Source organism: Lissotriton vulgaris, chromosome 10 (assembly GCF_964263255.1).
Source record: "Lissotriton vulgaris chromosome 10, aLisVul1.2, whole genome shotgun sequence".
NCBI lineage: Eukaryota > Metazoa > Chordata > Amphibia > Caudata > Salamandridae > Lissotriton > Lissotriton vulgaris.
In genome coordinates, this window is record NC_141698.1 from 897,561,181 (window position 1) to 897,584,784 (window position 23,604).

The 23,604-nt window shown below is 47.1% G+C and overlaps 1 protein-coding gene across 1 annotated transcript in view; it reads left to right on the top strand.

Moving 5' to 3' along the window:
• HEPACAM2 (HEPACAM family member 2) overlaps window positions 1–23,604 on the top strand; it is a 508,644-nt gene that overhangs the window by 346,657 nt on the left and 138,383 nt on the right. Inside the window, exons 5-7 of the mRNA XM_086941874.1 lie at window positions 9,874–9,999; window positions 10,085–10,109; window positions 10,224–10,261. Coding sequence (XP_086798000.1) covers window positions 9,874–9,999; window positions 10,085–10,109; window positions 10,224–10,261 — 189 coding nt within the window. The remainder of the gene's footprint in view (window positions 1–9,873; window positions 10,000–10,084; window positions 10,110–10,223; window positions 10,262–23,604) is intronic.

Below are 23,604 nucleotides of genomic sequence, written 5' to 3' on the forward strand. Positions count from 1 at the left end.
CAAATAAATATACTAAAAACGTGTGACCCTCAGCACATGTATGTGGATCTAAAGTTAGGTGTCACGTTCTTCAAGTTGATAATAATGGACACATTCTAGCAGAGGATAAGAATAAATAGGATCGAGCTATTGTTTGCTTAATTGATTTTCATACAATAAAGTACATTTGAGGTTACAAAAAGAAACACTGCTTAGGTATGTGTTATTTGCCTAGAGTTTGCAATGTTTGAGTAATTTAATATTTTATGGCCAATCTGATGTGGCTCAGCATGTAAAACAGCTACCGATTTCTGAAATTATATCTTAGAAGATAGCACAAACTGTATATTTATGTATGTATTTAATTGTATGATGAGTACAAGGCCCTTGAGCACCAACGCGCTTTTCATAGGACTAGACCTAGGCATGAGCTCTATCATGAGTACCCGCTCTAATGAGAAGGAGGGTTCTGAGTGGGATCAGCCCTACTGTGGGTTACTTAAATTTAAACTTGCGAGGAAGACTAACATTACATTACTGTCTCTCTTTCATTGTGTCTTCGCTTCGAAATACCACCAGCTTTTTGCTGATGTTAAGGGGACATGGACTTTCTGCGCCATGTTGCAGAGTTAGCACATCAATGATGTGGTATTACCATATAAAATATATGATTGTTACCACATTCCTCCTAAATGCTCATTATTGGAACAAACGTGCACTCAATTGGATTATCCGTACAATTTTTCCCTGCTTAAATTATTTTATGCCTTTCTCAAATGCAAGGTAAGGAATAGTAAGATGCCATAAAGACTTTAGAAAAGAAATTAGGAGCTTGTTGACAAATTAACTGCAAGCAATGCCTTACATACACAACAGCTTCAACAACCAACCAACGCACACCATGACCGAACAACCACCCCCCACCACCACCCTCCACGCCTGGACCCCGATCAGCACCGAAGACACCATCCGCACGATGAACTCCATCCACTCCGGATCACCGACCGACCCCTGCCCGCCTCACCACGTCTTCAACAAGGCCGACGCTGTCATCGCACCCCACCTGCGAGACATCATCAACACATCCTTCGACACCGCCACCTTCCCGAAGAGCTGGAAGCACGCCGAACTCAGCGCTCTACTCAAGAAACCCACAGCGGACCCCACCGAACTCAAGAACTACCGCCCCATCTCGCTCCTCCCGTTTCCAGCCAAAGTCATCGAGAAGACCGTCAACAAGCAGATGGCCGCCTTCCTCGAGACGAACGGATCCCTCGACCCCTCACAGTCTGGCTTCCGAGCCAACCACAGCACCGAGACCGCCCTCATCGCCGCCACCGATGACATCCGAGCCCTGATGGACAATGGAGAAACAGCGGCCCTCATCCTCCTAGACCTCTCCGCGGCATTCGACACGGTCTGCCACCGCACCCTAGTACGGCGCCTCAGCAACATCGGAATCCAGGACAAGGCGCTGGAATGGATCGTTTCCTTCCTCGACGGAAGAACACAGAGAGTCCGCCTACCACCGTACAAGTCAGAGGCCTCCGAAGTCATCTGCGGCGTCCCCCAAGGATCATCTCTGAGCCCCACCCTCTTCAACGTCTACATGAGCCCCCTCGCGGCTATCGTACGCAAACACAACCTCAGCATAATCTCCTACGCCGACGACACCCAGCTGATCCTCTCCCTGACCAAAGACCCCGCCACCGCCAGAGCCAACCTGCACGAAGGGATGAAAGAGGTAGCCGAGTGGATGACGACCAGCCGCCTGAAACTGAACTCGGACAAGACGGAAGTCCTCATCCTGGGCTCCTCACCCTCCGCCTGGGACGACTCCTGGTGGCCCCCCGCCCTGGGCACCGCACCCAAACCGACAGACCATGCACGAAACCTGGGCTTCATCCTGGACTCCTCCCTCTCCATGGCCAGGCAAGTCAACAACGTCTCCTCGGCGTGCTTCAACATCCTACGCATGCTACGGAAGATCTTCTGGTGGATCCCCACCGAGACCAGGAAGACCGTCACCCAGGCCCTCGTCACCAGCCGACTGGACTACGGCAACGCCCTCTACGCCGGTACCACCGCCAAGCTCCAGAAGAGACTCCAGCGGATCCAGAACGCCTCAGCCAGACTCATCCTCGACATCCCACGAACCAGCCACATCTCCGGACATCTGAGAGACCTTCACTGGCTCCCGTCAACAAAAGAATCACCTTCCACCTCCTCACCCACGCACACAAAGCCCTACACGACCAAGGCCCGAGCTACCTCAACAGCCGAGTCAACTTCTACGCTCCCAAACGCCACCTCCGATCAGCCAACCACGCCCTCGCCGCCGTCCCCCGCATCCGAAGAGCGACTACAGGAGGAAGGTCCTTCTCCTACCTGGCCGCCAAGACCTGGAACTCCCTCCCGACCGACCTGCGCCTGACCCAAGACCACCTCTCCTTCAGGAAGAAGCTGAAGACCTGGCTGTTCGAGCAGTAGCGGCACCCCCCTACCCCCAGCGCCTTGAGACCCTACGGGTATGTAGCGCGCTCTATAAGTGCCACTGATTGATTGATTGATTGACTTTGCATAACTTAAGGAAAACATAAATCCACTGTTCTCAAATGTCTATTTTTTTGCCATAGATATTTACTTTGTAGCGAAAGTCTTGCCTTTTAAGCTAGCAGCCCTGAGCATTTACTTTTTGCTTACAAGATCTATTTTGCTTACTGGTATTGGTGGGAAAACCTGGACTGGCTGAAAGTCCGTGTGAGGACATAGAAGCAGATAACTGTTATGATTTAAACAAGTTAAAAATCCCCCATGCATTAAGGAACAATGTTCACACCTGTAGTTTCAAAACGCAAGCAGAGCCAATGATGTGATAAGTCTGGCCCAGAAGTATTTAGGGTTTGACTTGGTATTAGCAGTGGCGGTTCGTCCATTGGGGGCGTTGGGGCGTTGCCCCACTAGCCACATTGATGTCCGTCACTGCTGTCAATTACACTGCACTGACTGCGCAAAAAGTAAAATTATGAGCACAGGGCAGAGCGCACAAAAATTGCCGACAGTCATAATTGAGGCCGGAGTCACGTCATCACGATCGCATCGCGGAAGGAGTGGGGGCGGGCCTGTGGCAGGCTGGCAGGAGCAGTGTGGCAGGGAGGGCAGCAGCAGTGTGCGCATTCAGGACAAGTCATTTTTATGACTTGCCCACGCATGCGCACACACGCAATAGCCCCTTCCCTCCTCCTCCTCCCCAAGCCGTCACACAGGCAGAGACCCGGGGGAGCCGGGTCTCAGTATGGGCAGTTTTAGCCCTGCTCTATAGTCAATCCTGGCGCAGTGGCGAGGTTATGCTGCGCCAGGATTGGCTGAGTAAAGTTACCGCGCACGAGGATAGTGGTGCTGCCGAGCGTGGGTGGGTGGCTGACTCACTGGCTGTGCTCAATGAGAGAGCGCTGCAAGCAAGACCCCTCCTTTCATGACCTCGTGATTCCCCTTGCCACTGGACATGGCCCAGGCGGGCCGAAATTACTAGCATGTTCCACTGCCAAGTCACAGAAGCGGTGGGCCACACAGAGGAAAACAAAAGGTAAACTCCGTTTTTTTTATTTTCTGTGTTTAAGTGACTGTGAGTGTTTTAATGGTATGCCAATGCCGCCGTCGCCAGTGTGCGAATATGTAGCTGTAGGCTAGAGCTGCTGTTTATTTAGTCTTGCAGAACTAAGAATTTCACATTTAAAGTGCACAGAAACCGAAGCACTGAAAGCTGATGACATTTGTGATAAAGCTGTCATTTGATGTAAGACGCCTAACTGCATTCGGTGGATGTGTCGATTTCACTCGATAGCACTGTGAACTGAAAAGCAAAGCTTGAAGGAGATCAGATCACCCAATCACAGACACTTCCTGTGTCGTCATCATCTTGACTTCCATAGCCCTAGGACTCGATCACATCATTTAGCTCCTTAGGGAAGGGGTTCACGAAACAGACTTCCAGCCGTCTTTAGTACCGTTTTGTTTGTAAATTCCACAAAAATGTAAAATAGCTGTTTTATGACTATTTTTCTCATATCGGGTATAATAACTACACATGCATTGCAGACGGTCGTTCTTCCAGGCAAAGGGTATGTTGTAAGTGACACACCCACTCGTTTCAAAGGAATTGTGGGGTTATGGCCGACCTCAGCCTAATAAAGGTTCCCCAACAGCCCACATCTCGCTCGCCAAGGCCTTTGAAGCCTCACTTTGAAAATCTTGTTTCCACAGCCTTCCTTCCCACAACCGAATCACTGCTCCCTGAAGCGGGAGGGTATTGGCTCAGAAATATATCTCTTGTTTTTATCCATAACAGTATTTCTTGTTTGGTAAATGAAAAATGAGTAGGTTGTCATAACTTATGAATCTTGGTGATTAAATGTATTTTCTAAACAAACAGCAAGAGAGATTAGTAGGAATATGCTTTTTGCGCATGAAATCATTATTACAGAAAACAAACATCACTATGTGCTACGTCATGGCTTCTACAGCCTAGCACAATCTCTGACACTTCTTTTTGTCCGCTGTACCTCATTAGCAGGGCTTCTGCATTATCATAGCACTGTACATGGGCAGAGGCCCACAGCAGAGATGTTTTGAGTGAGGGGCTTTTGGTGATATAATTGACAGCACAATTACCTCATTGTTGGTGATGAAAGTGAAGGCCCTTCTTTGCAAAACGTGTTCTCCATTAGTAACTACCCATGTGGGGTTCTATATATATATATATATATATATATATATATATATATATATATATATATATATATATATATATATATATATATATATATATATATATATATATATATATATATATATATATATATTCAACAGCATATACAAACGACAAGAAAGAAATGGAATCACAAATCTTTATCATGTAAATATTATTGCGAACATTTTAGATTAATATGAATGTCTGGCCTTTTCCTTGGATGAAGTGTGACTGAATTTCTTTACATTTTTTCAATGAGGGAACAGTAAAAAAGTGCTCTTTGTTCGCCCTTGTGAAGAGCAGGGAATATTGCCTTGCCATAAATCAAAGGGTACTGTAAACCCCAGTGTTTTCAAGCTTCTGTGGCTATGGGGCCTTATCAACTCTCTTTTGTCTTTATTGTCGCTTTACAATTACATATGCTCTATAATTGGGGTAAGTGCAGCCCCTTATCTTGAGAGCGATGGTAGCGTGCTGTTGTGTCAAAAGTCTCAGACTCCCACTGATTTTGACTTTATTTATGGAAAGGCGAAGGGAGTCTCCTCTTTAAACGCTGCAGGTGCAGACTTGCCTGCATGTGGCACTTTTTTGCTAGGCCTATTAATGAGCCAGCGTTGATCTCCCCATTCACAAAATATATATTGTAAACAATGCACTCGACTGTTAAAATGAAAATAACTTTGCCTGGCCCCTACATGTGTAACTCCGTTCTGTCAATCAGCCCGAGAACTAATATAACCCCATAACAAAATGCACAGTAAATCGCCACAGACTTCCATAAAAATGTTGTGCCCCCTCTCAGCTCACCACTCTCAGACTTCACCAACCACCAATGACACTTAGTAAGTCTTGTTCCTATAACGAAGCACTGCTGCCATCACAGCATCAGATGTAAGATACTTCACTAGCATATTCAGAGGTATTATCGCAAAGTCTGTTATGAAGTTCTGTGGATATACTGGGTAATAAGCAGCTACCTATGTCATTATCATATGAAATCTTTTTATTGATTTATTAACCAACTTGCTTTCTCAAATTTGATTGAAATGCACCATTTGGCCACTCTTTTTTTCAAAATGTTCTCATGGGGTAATTCCCTGAACCCCTCTTTTGGCCGTCAGTCTCTCTTGTCGCATATAACTCACGCACAACTTTTACGCCACACCTTTTTCAAAAGTCACCAGCCGCCACTGTCCAGACATGCAGAGTATACTATGCTATTTACCACCATTGTTGAGGGGCATCATAAACCACTAGAGGTTTCATTTCTCAGAGTCATGGTGTGTGTATCTGTGTTTTACTGAAAGTTTCAGAGAATATGAAACCGAAAAATCCCTGACATTCGCAAGCAAGCTACAGTCGCAGAATATGGCCTTGGATAGGCCAAGTCCCCAAACTCCATGGGTAAACATCCCACACTACACATCTGCATGAAACTTGATATTCTTGCAATATGTTTAATCTGGTAACTGCAAAATTTCATGCAGATTCATTAATTGATACCTAAATTAATAATGGTAACTTTTTTTTAAACCCCATTTATTGTTGTTGTCCTCTGATGGATCTGCTTTAAACGTGAAATACCAAAAAAAAGTGAAACCTGCTAAATGTCTGCCATATTTTGTGTGGATTTATCAAACTGTGCCAAATGTTTTGCAAATGAACACTTCATTGACTGCTCAATTAAATGTGCCTGCCTCAACAGACCTTTGAAACTGAAAACACCAAGTGTAAGCTGAATATGCTAAGCATCTACCTCATTTCATGCAGGTCTGACAAACAGTGCCAGCGTGACAACCAATTCAAATGTTATTTTACTCTTCCTATTAATTTTCCCAACTCCCCTATATTGGAGCTACACAAAACCTGAAATACCTGCATTTGAGTGTAACCTGCTCACTGTTTGCTGCATTTCCCAGACATTGAGCAAACAGAGCCAAAGTTATTACTAGCAAATGAAAATCTTATTGCCCCCTTTTAATTTTGACCCCCGCCCCCTAATCCCTCAACCCCATTAGATTGGCACAATACTTGACATACTAAAAGAAGACTCATTCTTCTACATTTTCTCCATATTTTGTGCAGATGTATCTCCTAGTGCCAAATTATTAACAAATTAACACTTTCTATACCCCCCCTTCTTAACTGAGCACCCCCTTGATGGAGCTCCATGCCTTTGAAAAGCCAAGAGTAGGCTTAGTAAGCTAAGTGTCTGGTAAATTTCATGCATATTTGTCAAGCAACTGTCTAGATATACTAGTGTTTATCCTTTAGAGCCTACTCTGCACCTTTTTAAACCCTAGTATCTCAACACTATTGCACAGATTTACACCCAACCACAAAAATACCAATTTTTAATAAATATCTTCATTTATGCCAAGTTTGCCATAATTCCTTTCAGTGGTTCGAGTTGTAGTGATGGGCAACATTTCCTATAGGAGCTAAAATGGGAAAACACATATTTTTTAGCCCCACTTATCTTTTTTTCCTCCTGCACAGAATAGCCTGAGAACTCACACACCAGACCCTAGCATCATGCTCTAATTTCTTGGATGCTTGAACTTGTGCTACGTTACGCTACATGGGTCTTGTTAAGCACCTGTCTCAACCAATAAGAGAGCCTTGGCACAAATCAGAGCATGGACACTAAACATCATGCATCATTAATGGATTGGGCCAGAGAAAAGCCAATGTTTTAATATTTCCTAAATCACAGGTGATGAGAGAAGCACCTGCTTGGCACATGCATAGAGAGTTCTAGAGCCTTATGTCAAGATGAGGCAATGCACCTTCTAGTGTCACGTAAGGATGTGGCCCCCCTTCGAACCTGCGTGCCTTCATTTGAACACACAAAAAGTAATAAATCCACCGACATTGGGCACTTGTTTACATCTCATGTTGAAATCATTAGGGATGTTGGATGAGAGGTATATTTAACACGACAGATGTAATTGCTTGAAAATGTTTTGGCACTGAATGCCACCTGCGAGGCCTGGTCTCACCCAGGTCAGCTGCAGGACCTCGCTGCCTCCCAAGCATAAGTTGCATTGTCATTCCCGGGGAAGGGCCATGCAATGACATAATGAAAAGGTAGCAGTGAGGAATGTGGATTCATGGGTGGTGAAAGAGCAGCGGTGTGACGGCAGCAGGACTCTCACACGCCACAGTTGAGAAAGCAGTTCCGTAGTGCACATCACACTTTCTGACTGCACAGGGTGGCACTGCTCATGGACGTCTGACTGGCTCGTCCCTTCAGACGGGGACAGACCGAGGTCCTTCTGGGCAGAAATAGAGAGAACTGGGCAGCCCCGGCCCCTCCTCTCTCGCACACTCTTGACAATGTTAGCTGCGGTGACATCACAGCGCGGGGCGGGGCCTGCTGCACAGTTTGTGTGTACTCTATACCTCACTTCCTAGCTGCCAGAGCATGAACAGTTACATTACGGACCAGGAACTGGGAGCAGATGCGTCCTGGCCCCTGTATTGCCGCTGCCGGCGTGTTTTCGGGGTGGATTGTGCCTTTCCCCTCCAGTTTGTGGTAACCTCGGCTGGGCAGTGTTTGGAAGGGTGTCAGCAGCTGTGTGTTTCCTCTTGCAGTGCATGGCTCTTCTCCTGCACAGCGAGCACCTGGAGCCCGGCACCAGGAGGCTGCACTTCAGGTAAGGCAGCCCTGCACTGCTTTCCGCTGTGTGCCTGGGTCTTCCGGTGATCGCAAGGTGCCCTGTGGCACGTCATAGCAGCGCATGCGGTTTTGCGGTCGTGAGTCACGTTGCATTCTGGTACTTGTAGTGACACCCACCCACAAGAGCCAAAATGTAAATCAGACATCCACGACTAAATGACCTACTGAGACAACAACAACTTAAGATTTCTGAGCGCCTCGATTATTAAGCTATTCATTCCGGCACAAGGGGTCGTCGGAAAGCATGAGTATAGGTACTAAACGTTGCTGTGTGACTGGGTTGGTGATGGATCCTCGAATAGTGTGCTCATGTTTTTCCCTAATTCTCTCATTAGTACAAGAGGAGGGGCGTGGAGTACCACGTTGAGATAGTGCCACCGTAGCCCAGTGGGGCAATGCACACATATGTGGATGGACAGCTGCGTGCTTGTATGAATGAATGGCTCTTGTGTGCATGGGTGATTCAGTAGATGGATGGAAGGGTGGGTGTTAAGCTGGAAGAACATGAGCAATCTCTCGTGCACTGTCCACATTCTGAATAATGAAATGTTAACATGTCTGCTGAGCATCAGTATTGCATGAGCTGTAGCTTGCTGCATTTGCCAGAGGTAAAGGGTCAATATACAGAAGTTGCTGCCTGTCACCCAAATAAATACCAGGAAGGTCTTGGAGAAACTCTGGAGATACTTGAACGAGTTGGAGGTCTTCAGACACACACAATCTCTAGTCTTCCTATGATACAATCCATTTGAGCATCTGTCAAGCTTTAGCTCATGTCAGTGGTAAGCAGGTAATAGTATTCTCCCACATCATTATAGGAGCTGTTTGTCTGGTGCTACACAAGCCATGTAGTGATGTAGACCTTCCCAACTCATCAGCCTTCTCTGATACATTAGATAAAATGCGCTTCAGCTCCTCGTCCTTTCACTTATACCATAAACCAATCCTGTAGCAATGCCATCCATTGGTATATACTGCACCAGGCACTAGCTGTATGTATTCAGGCAGAGTATTACTACAAATATCAGGACACTTGTATTAACCTTCCTGCTTTCTCAAATTTGCTTGAAAATGCACCATTTTCCCACTATTTTTTCAAAATTTTCTCGGGGGGAAATCCCCCCGAACCCTCCTTAGGGGGTTCGGGCTCGCTCGCTACGCTCGCTCGCTACGGTGCAGTGTGATTATCAGTTTCCGCCCCACCACTTTCAAATGTCACCAGCCGCCACTGGGTATTAGTAAGGCAAGGTCTGTTTTTTTGGAGGGCCTGTGGGGGCGAGGGGTGGTGCAGCTAGACATTACAGGTGTTTTCACATTGTCTGTGCTTGGAGGACGGTAAGGATCAGAAAATCCTAGTTTTTTTTGTGTATACGATTTTCTATGTGCAAGAGCATTCTGAAGTCTTAGGAGGACAACGAATGTAAGCAAATTAGAGTAACAACGTTTCTTCTTTACAATATAGGTCGAGAGAAACTCATTCAGAAGGAATTTTCGGTCTCACCACTTGCTGCAATAACTGGAATGTCATTATTTTTAATAATATCCATCAGTTTTGTTTTTATATGGAAAAGATGCAAACCACACAAAGGTAATTTTTATTCACAATGAAAAAATTGCAGACTTCCCAAAAGTTGTCATAAAATATAAAACCATCTTTTTCTTTTTGTTTGTAGTTTTAAAGCGCAAGTTCTACAACAGGTATAAACAATACGTGTACTTTGTATTTACTTTATGTGTTACATTACCTTTTTATTTTTTATATGGTTTGCCTGTATCGATATATACTCCTAACAGGCCAATTATTTGTTGCAGCCCTTCAACAGAATACAGAATACCACAAATGTTATCAGGTAGTGCTATTTTTGAATTTTTACTAATTTTTATTTTTGAATTATTGTACACCATGTGTCTGTATTTGATTTATCTTTTGATTATAAGCTTTCTTAGAGAACTGTCCGTAGTTACTCCCTGACATGTCCTCCATTCTCCTTCTGTGAGGCGTCCAAGGCTCTGTTGTGGGACACTTTTCTTTGCTATGTATACTATCACTACTTCTTAATCTGATTATATCACTGTCATTTCAAATTTTTACATAGGTGATTTTCGAATATTTCTCTCCTTTTTCGGTCTGGCATTAGACAAGACTTTTAAAACGTTATGACATGTATTTGAATTTAAAAACATTTCTATAGCGCACTTTTACCATGCGGTTTCATGGCGCTGTTGGATTGTGAGAGGCTGGCAGGAGCAGAGGGGGATTAAGCATTGTAGGCTCGAGAGAAAAGAAAAGTTTTGAGACCCTTCCGGAACTCCATATAGGAAGATGACATGCGGAGTTCCGAGGGGAGGGAGTTCCAAAACGCAGGAGCAAGCACTGCAAATTTCGTACCACCAGTCTTTTTCTTGCTGAAGCGGGGGATAGTTAACAGAGCCTGATGAGTGGACCTAAGCTCTCGTCCAGGTATGTAGGGGGTGATGGCAGAACAGATGAATTCCGGGGCGGTGCCTGTTTTAGCCTGGAAGGTGGTGCAACCAAGTTTAAACAGGGCGCGCTCTTTCACCGGCAACCAGTGCAAGGCCTGCAGTAAGGGAGTGGCTCGATGGTATTTAGGCAGGCCATGAATCAGGCGGGCAGCCTGATTCTGCACTAGCTGCAGACGGCGAATGGCGTAAGCTGGAGCGCCATTATAAATGATGTTCCCATAATCAAGGCGCGAGAGCACCATGGCCATCACTATAATCTTTAGGGCGGGTAAAGAAAAAAAACGAGAAATCTTCCTGATGACTCGAAGGGAAAAGAAACAGGAGGAAACAACTAAACTGACCTGGGAGTGAACGGAAAGTGAAGGATCCAGGGAGATGCCGAGGGTCTTAACCTTGGGAACTGGGAGCGGGGGAACACCAAGTGAGGAGGGCCAGTGAGAGGGGGACCAGGGGCTGCAACCACCTCTGGTCAAGACTAACTCCGTCTTGTCCGGGTTGAGTTTGAGGTGGTTGCAGTTCATCCAATCCTGGATGAACAACATGACGGATTGGACATTAGAGGCAGAGGAGGAGGGGTGGGAAAGGTTAAAAATTAGCTGGAGGTCATCGGCGTAGTTGAACACCGTGACCTCGAGCTGCTGTAACATAAAAATGAGGGGGTAGATGTATAAATTAAACAAAAGAGGGGAGAGGGAAGAGCCTTGGGGAACTCCACACGCGACCTTACGAGAGGCAGCGGTGAAACCAGCAAGATGGACTGCCTGAGCCCTGTCACTCAGGAAGGACTTGAGCCAGGCGAGGGCCAGGCCCTCTATGCCCGCCGCCTTGACACGGGTGAGGAGGATGGAGTGGTCCACCGTGTCAAATGCGGCGGATAGATCTAAAAGAATGAGGGCCTGGGGGACGTTGGTATCAATGCCCTCGCGTAGGCTGTCCATCACTGAGATCACTACCTTCTCCGTCGAGTGGAGGGGGCGAAAGCCCGCCTGCCGGGGGGAGAGGCAGTGGTTGGCTTCCACGTAGGTACTCAGGGCGCTGGTTACGTGGGTCTCCAAGACCTTAGCCAAGTAGGGTAGAAGGGAGATGGGACGGTAATTTGAAGGGGATGAAGGGTCGGCACCAGGTTTTTTTAGAATGGGAATAACTGCCGCAAATTTATGGGCAGGGGGGACAACTCCGGATTTAAGTGAGTCATTTAATAGTGTGAGGGGAGGGGTAGGACAGTGTAGGAAGACTTCACGCAAAATACGAGCGGGGGCAAAGTCTAGGGGGGACATGTGTATATACATCAGGCAGCACTCCTTGTCCCATTGCCTATTGTAGTGTCATTCACATTTTTGTTTCAGCCCAACGCATCGCATGAGCAAGAGGTCAGTACACCTCAATCATTGTCTTACTTCTGTGGGTGACAGCATTCAGCTCTTGCACTATGTGTACTTATACACAAAATGAGTTCCCCTTGGAGAATTTTACAAAAACAACAAACACTGGCAAAGCCAAACGTAGGTAGCCAACGCCAGGCCTACTCGCTTTGCCAATGCTTTTAATTCTTTTAACTCTGCTGCACAATGTAATCTATACCTGTCTCTTGGTCTTTGAATCCTGGGTGACCTCTCAGATTCACTGTTTTAACTATAACAAAACTGAAATTCTGTTCATCCTTGCTTCATGCCTCAAGGCTTGTCTTCTCTCTATTTCTCATTCTATCCTCATCCCTGTCCTCCAAATTCCACTTTCTTACTGCCAATCTGGGCATCATTTTTTGCTCCTTTGAATTTTGGCGATCATGCTTCCCCAGTCTCCTGCACCGACAGTTATCAACTTTATATTGTTTTGTTTTTATGTATCTTTTTGAAAATTTAAAATAAAAAGGGCTCATACATAACCATGTAATTAAAAGCTGATAAAATCCCATTTCCACTCAATACGAGAGAGATGCCTTGGGCTTCCACACTCGTTGATTATGAGGTCCCACAAGGGAACCTCCTCCTTTTCATTTTAGATTTCCTTAAGACTACTTTAATATCTTGACATGAGCAAAAAAGGCTACCTTCAGGTGCAGTGTAGTCTCCACTAATCAGTAGGAATTGCACATTTGTGGTTGAAATTAACTTAGGATGGTACAGACTGATTCCATGGAACCTTGCAGGATATGCTGTCCCTTAGACCAGCTTGTTCACAGTGCCGCCACCGTAAACCCCCCTAACCTAGACAGGGAGCGAACAGTTCTGGCAACTACTGAACATGGCAATCCTGTTTCTTCAGGAACAGTGGTGAGAGACCTAGAACTTTTCTCTCTGAAACTCGTGGTCTATTTCGCTCAGAGAAATAGATGAAATTTACAAGATGGGACGTTTTTAATATTCATTTAACCAAAATGATTCTTCTATCGAAAATATGTGCGGCAATGATCAATAGACAAAAAAAGACGAAAGTTATAATAAGTGTCAGGACAGTGAATGTATATATGCAAGCATATGTAACAATATAACAAAATAGCGCACTCCTACTAAGCAAACCCTAACCTGAGTGTCTAGGGTGTAAGTGTTGTTTCTGCCATGAAACCTCCTACTGGATGATCTAACCACCATTACTTTGTGGGTATGAATGTAGAAAGCCGTCTTGGTCACGATCTGGACACTCCTCGTGGAGATGTCAGTCAGATGCTGGGCGAAAGCTTCAGCATGCAGGGACCCCTCAAAGTCAGCCGAAGTGACTCCTGTGGTTATACTTGGAAACAAAAGGTTATATATAGAAAAAGGCATCCCTGCCTTGGACCGACTAACACTTTTGCACAATGCACATGAAGGTCTATTACAAAATGCCAATGTGATAGTGATCTCGCAAAGTTTATTAGTGTTCCCAAAAAACGAATCTAAGAGTCAAAAGTCGATGTGGTAAAGTGAGGCATCTTTAGGAAAGAACCGTGTCCATGAAAAAAGGGCACAGGTCCTATTAGGCCTAACTGGGACAAGTGACACTGAGAAGTATCCATGTGGTGTGCGCTGTAACTACAAAGCTAAGAAACACAAAAAAGTGATGGATGGAATGCTAGAATTAAACTGAGCCACTGGTAATACTCTGAACTGCATTCCAGTCTATCAACTGTTTGCCCAGTGTCCCACTTCAGACAACACCAACCTCATGCAATTAATGACTTCTCCGGTTTAAGTATGAATAGGCAATCCTCAACTGCTAGACCAGGATCCATCTGAATGTGCATCAAGCTACCCCGGATTGGGTTCGGCATATTGAGTCTCATTACTAAGGTGCAGTTTTATCCCTATAATACAGTGAGCAAGAGACCCACACATCAGTTGCTAATCATGATGTTACTAAATAAAGTCCCTACAGATTCAAACAACTGGTAAGAAAAAGTGTAAACATTGATTAATAAATGATACAAAATGTAAGACATAAAAAACTAAAGGGAAATTGGTGGAAAGTCCTTTAAGGATATTGATCCTACAACCCGTTTAACTAACGATGCGTCAATTATAAAATGTAAATGTCCAGAAGCAACAAGGCAGAAATTAAGGCTTAATAATTTATTTAGCAAGTGAATGAAAATCGAAAGAAAATTGTGCACTAAAAATTCACTATATAAGGGGCCGTATTACAGTAAGTGCCCCGGGAGTGCCCCGGGGGCACAACGGGTGTTTGTGCCCACTTTGAGTACCCCCAGGGTACTTTGGTGTTACAGAAAGGGGAGCAGATACTTGTGCTTCCCCTTCAGATGTGCTGGTGCATTTAAAGCGCCAGGCTATCTTCAGGGGGTGTTCCCTTATTTACATATGGGCGTGCCCTACGCAAATGAGGGAATTCCTTTGCCTCTGTGGCCATGCTGTATTACTGATGCGGGTACAGAGGCAAAGAAGCTCTAAGGGGACACACTCACGGTGCACCAACTTTTAAGTGGCGCACTGTAAGTGTGCCCCATAAGAGCAGCCCTCTGGCGGTGGAAAGGGGGGTTCTATGAACCCAAAGACATCCCCTGTAACAAAGAATACTAGAGGACTTCAAATCACCAATAGTGGTCACAGACTTAAGTGGAACTGCTTTTGTGTTTACACAGATTATCAGAACCAAAAATATCGCAGGACAAAATATTGTATCAAGAATATAGAGGACAAAAATATTGTGAAGGTAAGTTTCTATAGGTAATTAAAGTTTTCTTTATATAAGTCCACATATGTGTACCTTGACTATATATTTTTATATATTTTTCTGAGATACTCCAAAATTTTTCTCCCAATATTCGGGGTGGCGTGAAACCGGCGGAGTCAACCGTAATTAATATTCTTGAAAACGTAGTACCATTCATGCTCTCAGACATTGAAAAACACAGCAGACAGGATTCTGTGCAGCAAAATTGGGGGTTTATTTAGGTTATTAACCCGCCGTGACGCGTTTCGCCACCGTAGTGGCTTGTTCACACAGCGTTCATTGACACAGCCTCCTCCTTACATGCCACTATTGCGTAAACATGGAGAAAGGACTATAGGTAAACAGTATCTACTATTGCGTGCTATTTTTGAATCGTAAAACAGTGCTCGGATCACATTACATGTATGTATTGCCATCGCTAGTCACATTGTGTTCATTGTTAATGCGATAAAGTTTTCATCAAGCATACTAAATGATTTTTATAATTGCATCAATTCACATAGTGTGGTTGGGAGTCTAATTATAATAGACCACAAACTGTATGAAAAAAGGGAAGTTGACACTTCATCAAACATATATCATATTACCCTTGTTAGTGGGTGAAGATACGAATATGGCCGGGATGCCTGTCACCCCCTCCCAACACAATCCCCAAGGATGGGAAGACGGACGCAGTTCTGAACTTTTGGAAGGCGGGAGGGAGTTACCCTCCCGGCCGTATTTATTAAAATATGAAACAAAATTAAAACATTAAAATAAACGTTTCATATCATGTACAATTTTTCATTTATAACATTCCGATGCAGACACGTTTATTGGCTAACCTTAACAAATCTCTAATACAAAGGTTCTCCTAGCCGAGTCTAAACATCCTGCAAATGCATACTTTCTAAATAAAAATTGTACATCCTAACATTACAGGCCAACGGCAAGGTCTTAACCGGTGTCAGATCCCTACTACCAGAACTCCCCCCTCACGGTGTGAGGGGCGGGCGCACAGAGGACTGTACCTCTGTGCCAACTTCCAATTTCCCTTGTCTTAGCGGGGGCCCTTTATTTAACTCAACGCCATCTTAGTGGTCGTCCGAGGACTCGTGTGAGGTGTCTAGAAGGTAGCGTGGACCCCCCTCCCACCCCACACTGTTTATCACATCCGCCGTCGCGGATATCCTGGCCCCGGGAAATTCCTAGGAGGGGCATCGAGCCGCCTCCTCCCCTGGGAGGGGCCTATGACCGCCTTCCCTTCGGCGACCCCATACTTAGTGGGTGCCGCCTCCCCGTGTGAGGGGCCAATGGCCGCCTCCCCCCGGGCGCTCCCATCCATAATGGGTGGCGCCCCTCCTCTAGGGACCTTGAAATTACTGCTCACCGATCATGACCTTACCGCCCGACCAAAATAAATACGACGTTTTTAAGGACCTATTGAAGAAAAGCGAATAACTTAACATTCTCATATTTATTCAACACATTTCTCAATTAGACTACAAAACTCCGCTGCACTGGGGGAGAAAATATTATGAAGCAAATCATTTTATTGCAATAAAACAGCAACATCTTTAATAACCACTACAACCAAAAAGGATACCATCAAAGCAAATCAATTTTTTATTGCACTACTAACGTTGCCATAAGGGGCTGGTGGGTGGGTCAAAATTGCTCCTTGTTCCGTCGAGGGCTCACGTGCAACGAGAGGGTGCAGCTTCCAAGCACAGGAACAAGAGGATGCTTCTTCGGATTGTTGCTCCTTTTATTCCTCTTCGGGAGGGCGTGCACCCTCCTCCGGTACGCCTATGGGACGTGGCCAACGGTGTAGGTGTCTAGGACAACCCTTCTTGGGCGGGAAAAGGCGCGCCCCGGCTACGCCGCTTCGGGCATACCAGCCGAGACACGCCCCCGCCCAAAATGGTTTCCCGGGGGGATCCGGGCCCCCTACCATACGTTCGGGGGGACCGAGTGGTCACCCCTTTCCATATGGCCGGGATGCCTGTCACCCCCTCCCAACACAATCCCCAAGGATGGGAAGACGGACGCAGTTCTGAACTTTTGGAAGGCGGGAGGGAGTTACCCTCCCGGCCGTATTTATTAAAATATGAAACAAAATTAAAACATTAAAATAAAAGTTTCATATCATGTACAATTTTTCATTTATAACATTCCGATGCAGACACGTTTATTGGCTAACCTTAACAAATCTCTAATACAAAGGTTCTCCTAGCCGAGTCTAAACATCCTGCAAATGCATATTTTCTAAATAAAAATTGTACATCCTAACATTACGGGCCAACGGCAAGGTCTTAACCGGTGTCAGATCCCTACTACCAGAACTCCCCCCTCACGGTGTGAGGGGCGGGCGCACAGAGGACTGTAACTCTGTGCCAACTTCCAATTTCCCTTGTCTTAGCGGGGGCCCTTTATTTAACTCGACGCCATCTTAGTGGTCGTCCGAGGACTCGTGTGAGGTGTCTAGAAGGTAGCGTGGACCCCCCTCCCACCCCACACTGTTCATCACATCCGCCGTCGCGGATATCCTGGCCCCGGGAAATTCCTAGGAGGGGCATCGAGCCGCCTCCTCACCTGGGAGGGGCCTATGACCGCCTTCCCTTCGGCGACCCCATACTTAGTGGGTGCCGCCTCCCCGTGTGAGGGGCCAATGGCCGCCTCCCCCCGGGCGCTCCCATCCATAATGGGTGGCGCCCCTCCTTTAGGGACCTTGAAATTACTGCTCACCGATCATGACCTTACCGCCACAGGCCGGATAGTTGACCGGCTATCCGGCCCCCCCAAAAACTCCTACTAAAGGTCATGCTTTACAAACCCCTTAACCATGCTATGAAGTCTCCTATGAGTAAGACATTCCCCTCCCGGGACAAATGGACCCCATCTTCGAGATACATGTGATCCCCCCGGATACATCCATGCGGAATACTGTGCAACTGTTCCGAACGAAACAACCTACCAAGCTTGTTATTGACTTTCTTTACTGAATGATTCAAAGCTGACACAGAGAGGGCCCCCCGCCACACCTTACTGGGAATAATGTGCGACCATGCTATCGTGCACCCCGGGATCCTTCTCGCCAACCAGCTAACAGTGGATAGAACCTGCTCCAGGAGTACCCGCCGACCGAGCGTCACCAAATCATTGCCTCCCAGGTGTACTATGATTATAGACGGCGGTGACCTTGTCCGCCCTAACAGTCCCTCCACAAAACATTAAAACTGGTCAATACAGAGCCCGCCCCTTCCGTGGAAGGTCACCCTGTACCCGTATTCCCCAGCTGCGTGAATCATGTCACCTGCTTTGAATACGTCCCCGGCACGCCTCACGTATGAGTGGCCCACGACCCACACCACACTCTCCTCAGCCGTTGGTCTTTGACCGCTGATCCCCAGGTGTCGGGTCGACTGCACAGTCCGCCCCGCATCGCATGCTCGCGAAACTGTAAACCAAACAAAACAAGAAGCGTGAGTGCATGACATTGGCTTCACAACATGTGCAATCGCACATACCTTTTATAACAGTTCGAGGACCATCGTCCCAATTGTTTAACCATTTCCACACTCTGACCCATGGCTGTAGCTTCTGTAGCAGCCCCTATCCTAAAGGAATGGGTCCCAAAATCGCCTGGGTCCAAACCCGCTGCCGCGATTGCCATAGTTAACACCCGCTGAAACTGAAACCTTGTCAGTGGGGTGGCGTCAGTGTGTCTCAGCAAGCTTCCCCCCCATGCTACCGCCCTCTGCACTAAATATTCCTCAACGCATTGTACTGGGCACATGGGGGACCCTCGCATGCGCTGAACAACAATACTGTCCCCCAACGCACCCTGATCGGTTTTAGACCTGGCTATCGTGATCACCATTGAATCACCCTTGATCAGGATGTGTTCTCGACACAGACCTCCCCCCATATCCTTCTTATTTTTTGCTACCAGCTCGCTCACCCGCATAGCCCCATGGAATGCTAATGTGAAAGCGGCCCGAAATAGCACTGCCTCGGACTGGGAGGAACATATTGCGGGGAGTACCGACATCAACTGGGACAACATTTTTAACCCAATAGGGCGCCTTCCGTCTACTCTATGACCCTCGAGGCGTTGGCACCCACGCAGTGCCTTTTTTACTAAAAAGGACGATGTGGGGTCCTTGATGCCATGCGCCTGCGCCATGAATGCAATGGCGGCCCGGTGCGTATTAGCCGTTGCTGCTGATCGGCCCGCCTTATGGAGTGCTACTAAAAACTTCAGGACATACTCCTCCTGACCCCAGTTATCCCCCCTTGCTGGACCCAAAAATGCACAATAGGAACGAAACGCTCCTTCGTACGCTTTCCTTGTCCTGGGGGCTAGGCTTGCTCCCACGAGGTCCTGTAATCCGGGGCACCGAGCAACCAGAGAGCTTCGGGGAATGGTGCCGCCACTAGGTCCGCGGAGGGTAGATAACCCCTGAAGGCCTGCATGTGGGAACGAGAGAGCGCATCAGCCGCATGATTCAACACACCCGGCACGTGCCTCGCCCTAAACTGCACGTTCAGTCTCATGCACAGTAGTACAATTTCCTTCAGTAATCTCAATATCCACTTGCAGCGTGCTGCCTGGTTATTTATGCATTCAACTACGGTCATGTTGTCGGACCAAAACACCACCGAGCAATCACGAAACTCATCCGGCCATGCCTTCAAAGTCACCAAGATGGGGAACAACTCAAGGAACCCAATGTTACCTGTGAGCCCACTGGTGTGCCACCACGCCGGCCATGTTTGCGCCGACCATCGATTACCAAAAATGGCGCCAAATCCAACGCTCCCCGCCGAATCGGTCCACAAACCCAGCTCGTCCGAGGATGCTGGTGGCTTGCTCCACACCACTCGACCGTTGAAATCCGCCAGAAATGCCAACCATATGCGCATATCCTGGTGAACCTCTGCAGACAGTCTCGTGCGATGGTGTCCTTCTTTGAGACCGACCATGGCTTGGGCAATAGAGCGGGAAAAAGGGCGGGCCATTGGTATTACTCTAAGGGCGAAGTTAAGCTGGCCCACTGCTTGTTGCAACTGATGGAGAGTTACTTTTTCTTTGCTAATGCACGATTCCAGAGAAGTCCTGAATTTCATTACTTTGTCCCTGGGCAAACGGAAGCATCCCTCCACTGAATCGAGCTCAATTCCAAGAAACTCGAGGGAGGTAGATGGTCCCACCGTTTTTCCTGGTGCCAATGGCACGCCGAACCGTTTCATGAGATTGCAAAATTCCAACAAAGCCTGTGCACATTCCGTGTCACCGGCTGACCCCAAGAACAAAAAATCATCTAGGTAATGCATCACCTGTGTATAGCCCGTAGCTCTGGTAAACGCCCATTGCAGAAAACAACTGAATTTCTCAAAGTACACACAAGAGATGGAGCAACCCATTGGCATACATCTATCCATATAGTAGCGTCCTTGGAACATAAAGCCTAACAGACGCTGATCCTGAGGGTGTACCGGGAGCAACCGGAACGCTGATTCAATATCTGATTTAGCCATCAGCGCTCCGGGCCCCAGGCGATTCAACATGGCGACGGCCTCATCGAAGGATGCGTACCGCACCGAACAAACTCCTGGGTCAATCGCATCGTTCACCGATAGACCCCTAGGAGCCGACAAGTTGTGAATTAACCTAAACTCACCTGGGTCCTTCTTGGGGACTACTCCCAGCGGAGAACATACAAAATTAGCAACCGGCGGTTGCCTATATGGGCCGGCCACCCAGCCACGTGCAACCTCTTTTGCAATTTTAGTTTCAACCACGGCCGTATTCTGCTGGACCGACAGCTGGTTTTTACACAGTGCTTCCCCCCGAAAATCCCCCACCGGGATGTGGAATCCATACGAGAAACCGTCCCGCAACACCCCGGCGGAGACATGATCAGGGTATTCATTCAGCCAGGGGATCATTGCCATGATATCTACGGGGATAGGTAGCGAAGCCCCGTGGTCGACATTAGACCTGTTTGGCCCCTCCCTTACCCCCTGTGTCACCATTTTTGGCTCTACACGAAGTCTCGGGGTGTGAAGAGTGTCCGCACCCCGCACCCTCATGCCTGAACTTACATGTCCCTTGTGGCCTCGTGCACTTGCCTCTATTAAAGTTCCAACAAACCCCTTTTCTACCCCCATTCCCACCGTTCCTCGGTTGGTGATCAACTGCGGGGCCTGTCCGAAAGGGCGCCGCCGATTGATGGCGGGAGGGCGCCAACCCATTCACGCCAAGCGAAGACGACTTCGTCGCGCCCGGCATGAGCTGCTTCTGCCAAGATATGGAGTCGAGACAATCCCACGGCAGAGATGAATCGTGCTCCTTGGCCTTACGAAACTTACTATCATAACCCATCCATACATCACCCTCATACGTGTCATAGAACTCCATTATACTGTCTGATAACAGGCTAATTCCGACAAAACCTCGGGCCTACGTTCCCCCATGACCGCAGTAAACATTGCAAATGCCCTGGCCCAATTTGAGATTGTCTCATCAACCCTGAAACCCGCCATTTTCGCACGCCACACACTCGGGTGCCATAAATCCTTCTGAGTTTTAACATACTCCACCTTGTGGTGATCAGTCAAGAGAGAAAACATATTCACATATTTATCAGCCCAAATCAATTCCTTCGTGGCCAGCGGAATATGTTGGACCACTTTTTCCCTTCTTGAAGGCAACACCCCTTCCCCTGCCATTGGCAATGGCTGCTTACCCGAATCCACCGCTGGTCCTGCTGTTTTTCCAACGCCAGACGCTGGTCGTTCTGGAGGAACCTGTGAGGGGACAAGAGGGAGATTCGCCTTTGCGGCATCTCGCGATTGCCGCAACTGCTTCATTAGTAGCCTGGCCTCCTCGGGCCTGTCTCCTGGTGCCGTCGTACCCTCAGTACTTTTGCCGAGCCATGCGGCTAACTGGGCGGCCAATTCTGGAGGCATGTCCTCTCCATTAGTGGGCGTAACTACAACAGGGATCGGTTGGCCCGCGTCCGGCGTCGGGACCGGGGCCTCCATCGGACTAACCGGGCTCATCGGGGGTGACTCGGGAACCGGGGCCTCCCCCCCTGCCGCCCTATTCCTAGCCCTTTTACCTCTCCCCGCGGGGACTACTCCCGGCAATGCTGGCCCGATGACCTTCTTCGGTTTGCCCGTATTATTCATTGCCGCCATCCGTTTTTTCATGCCCGCCATATCCTTCATCAACATGCGAAGCATCTGTTCAGTCCCTGCCTTCTTTCCGGGCCTCTTGCCAGGCATCGTTGTGGGATATTCGGTCCTTGCTGCGCAACGAGGTCCTGGATCCAAAGGTGGGAGACACTGAAAGAGAAGAACAAAAATTACAAGTTCTCAAAATTGCTCCTTGTTCCGTCGAGGGCTCACGTGCAACGAGAGGGTGCAGCTTCCAAGCACAGGAACAAGAGGATGCTTCTTCGGATTGTTGCTCCTTTTATTCCTCTTCGGGAGGGCGTGTACCCTCCTCCGGTACGCCTACGGGGCGTGGCCAACGGTGTAGGTGTCTAGGACAACCCTTCTTGGGCGGGAAAAGGCGCGCCCCGGCTACGCCGCTTCGGGCATACCAGCCGAGACACGCCCCCCGCCCAAAATGGTTTCCCGGGGGGATCCGGGCCCCCTACCATACATTCGGGGGGACCGAGTGGTCGCCCCTTTCCAGAAATCCGACTTGATAGAAAACCGGTTCCCTTCCTTTCCTTTCCGTTTGGAGCTGATGGCAGCTGAATCTCTACCCTTTTCTTCAGACCATCCTCTGTCACACTCATATATCACAGATAAGAATACATTTGCACTTTGGACTTTAATTTATTTTTGTTACTTACTTTTGTATTTACAAATTTTGAGTATGACACACAGGGGGGAATACACAGCAAGGCATAGGTATCATTCGAAATTTTGACCTTATGAATTACGATGTACATTGTTATTTAAATTACACCCACTAAGGAGGGGCAGTATATTATTTTCTATCAAGTCAGATTTCTTCGTATCTTCACCCACTAACAAGGGTAATATGATATATGTTTGATGAAGTGTCAACTTCCCCTTTTTTCAAACAATTTGTGGTCTATTATTATTAGACAAACAACCACACTATGTGAATTGATGCAATTATAAAAATCATTTAGTATGCTTGATGAAAACTTTATCGCATTAACAATGAACACGATGTGACTAGCGCTGCCAATACATACATGTAATGAGATCAGAGCACTGTTTTACCATTCCAAAATGGCGCGCAATAGTAGATACTGTTTACCGATAGTCCTTTCTCCATGTTTACGCAATAGGGGCATGTAAGGTGGAGGCTGTGTCAATGAACGCTGTGTGAACAAGCCACTACGGTGGCGAAACGCGTCACGACGGCTTTATGACCTAAAGAAACCCCCAATTTTGCTACACAGAATCCTGCCTGCTGTGTTTTTCAATGTCTAAGAGCATGAATGGTACTACATTTTCAAGAATATATATATATATATATATATATATATAAATATATATATATATATGT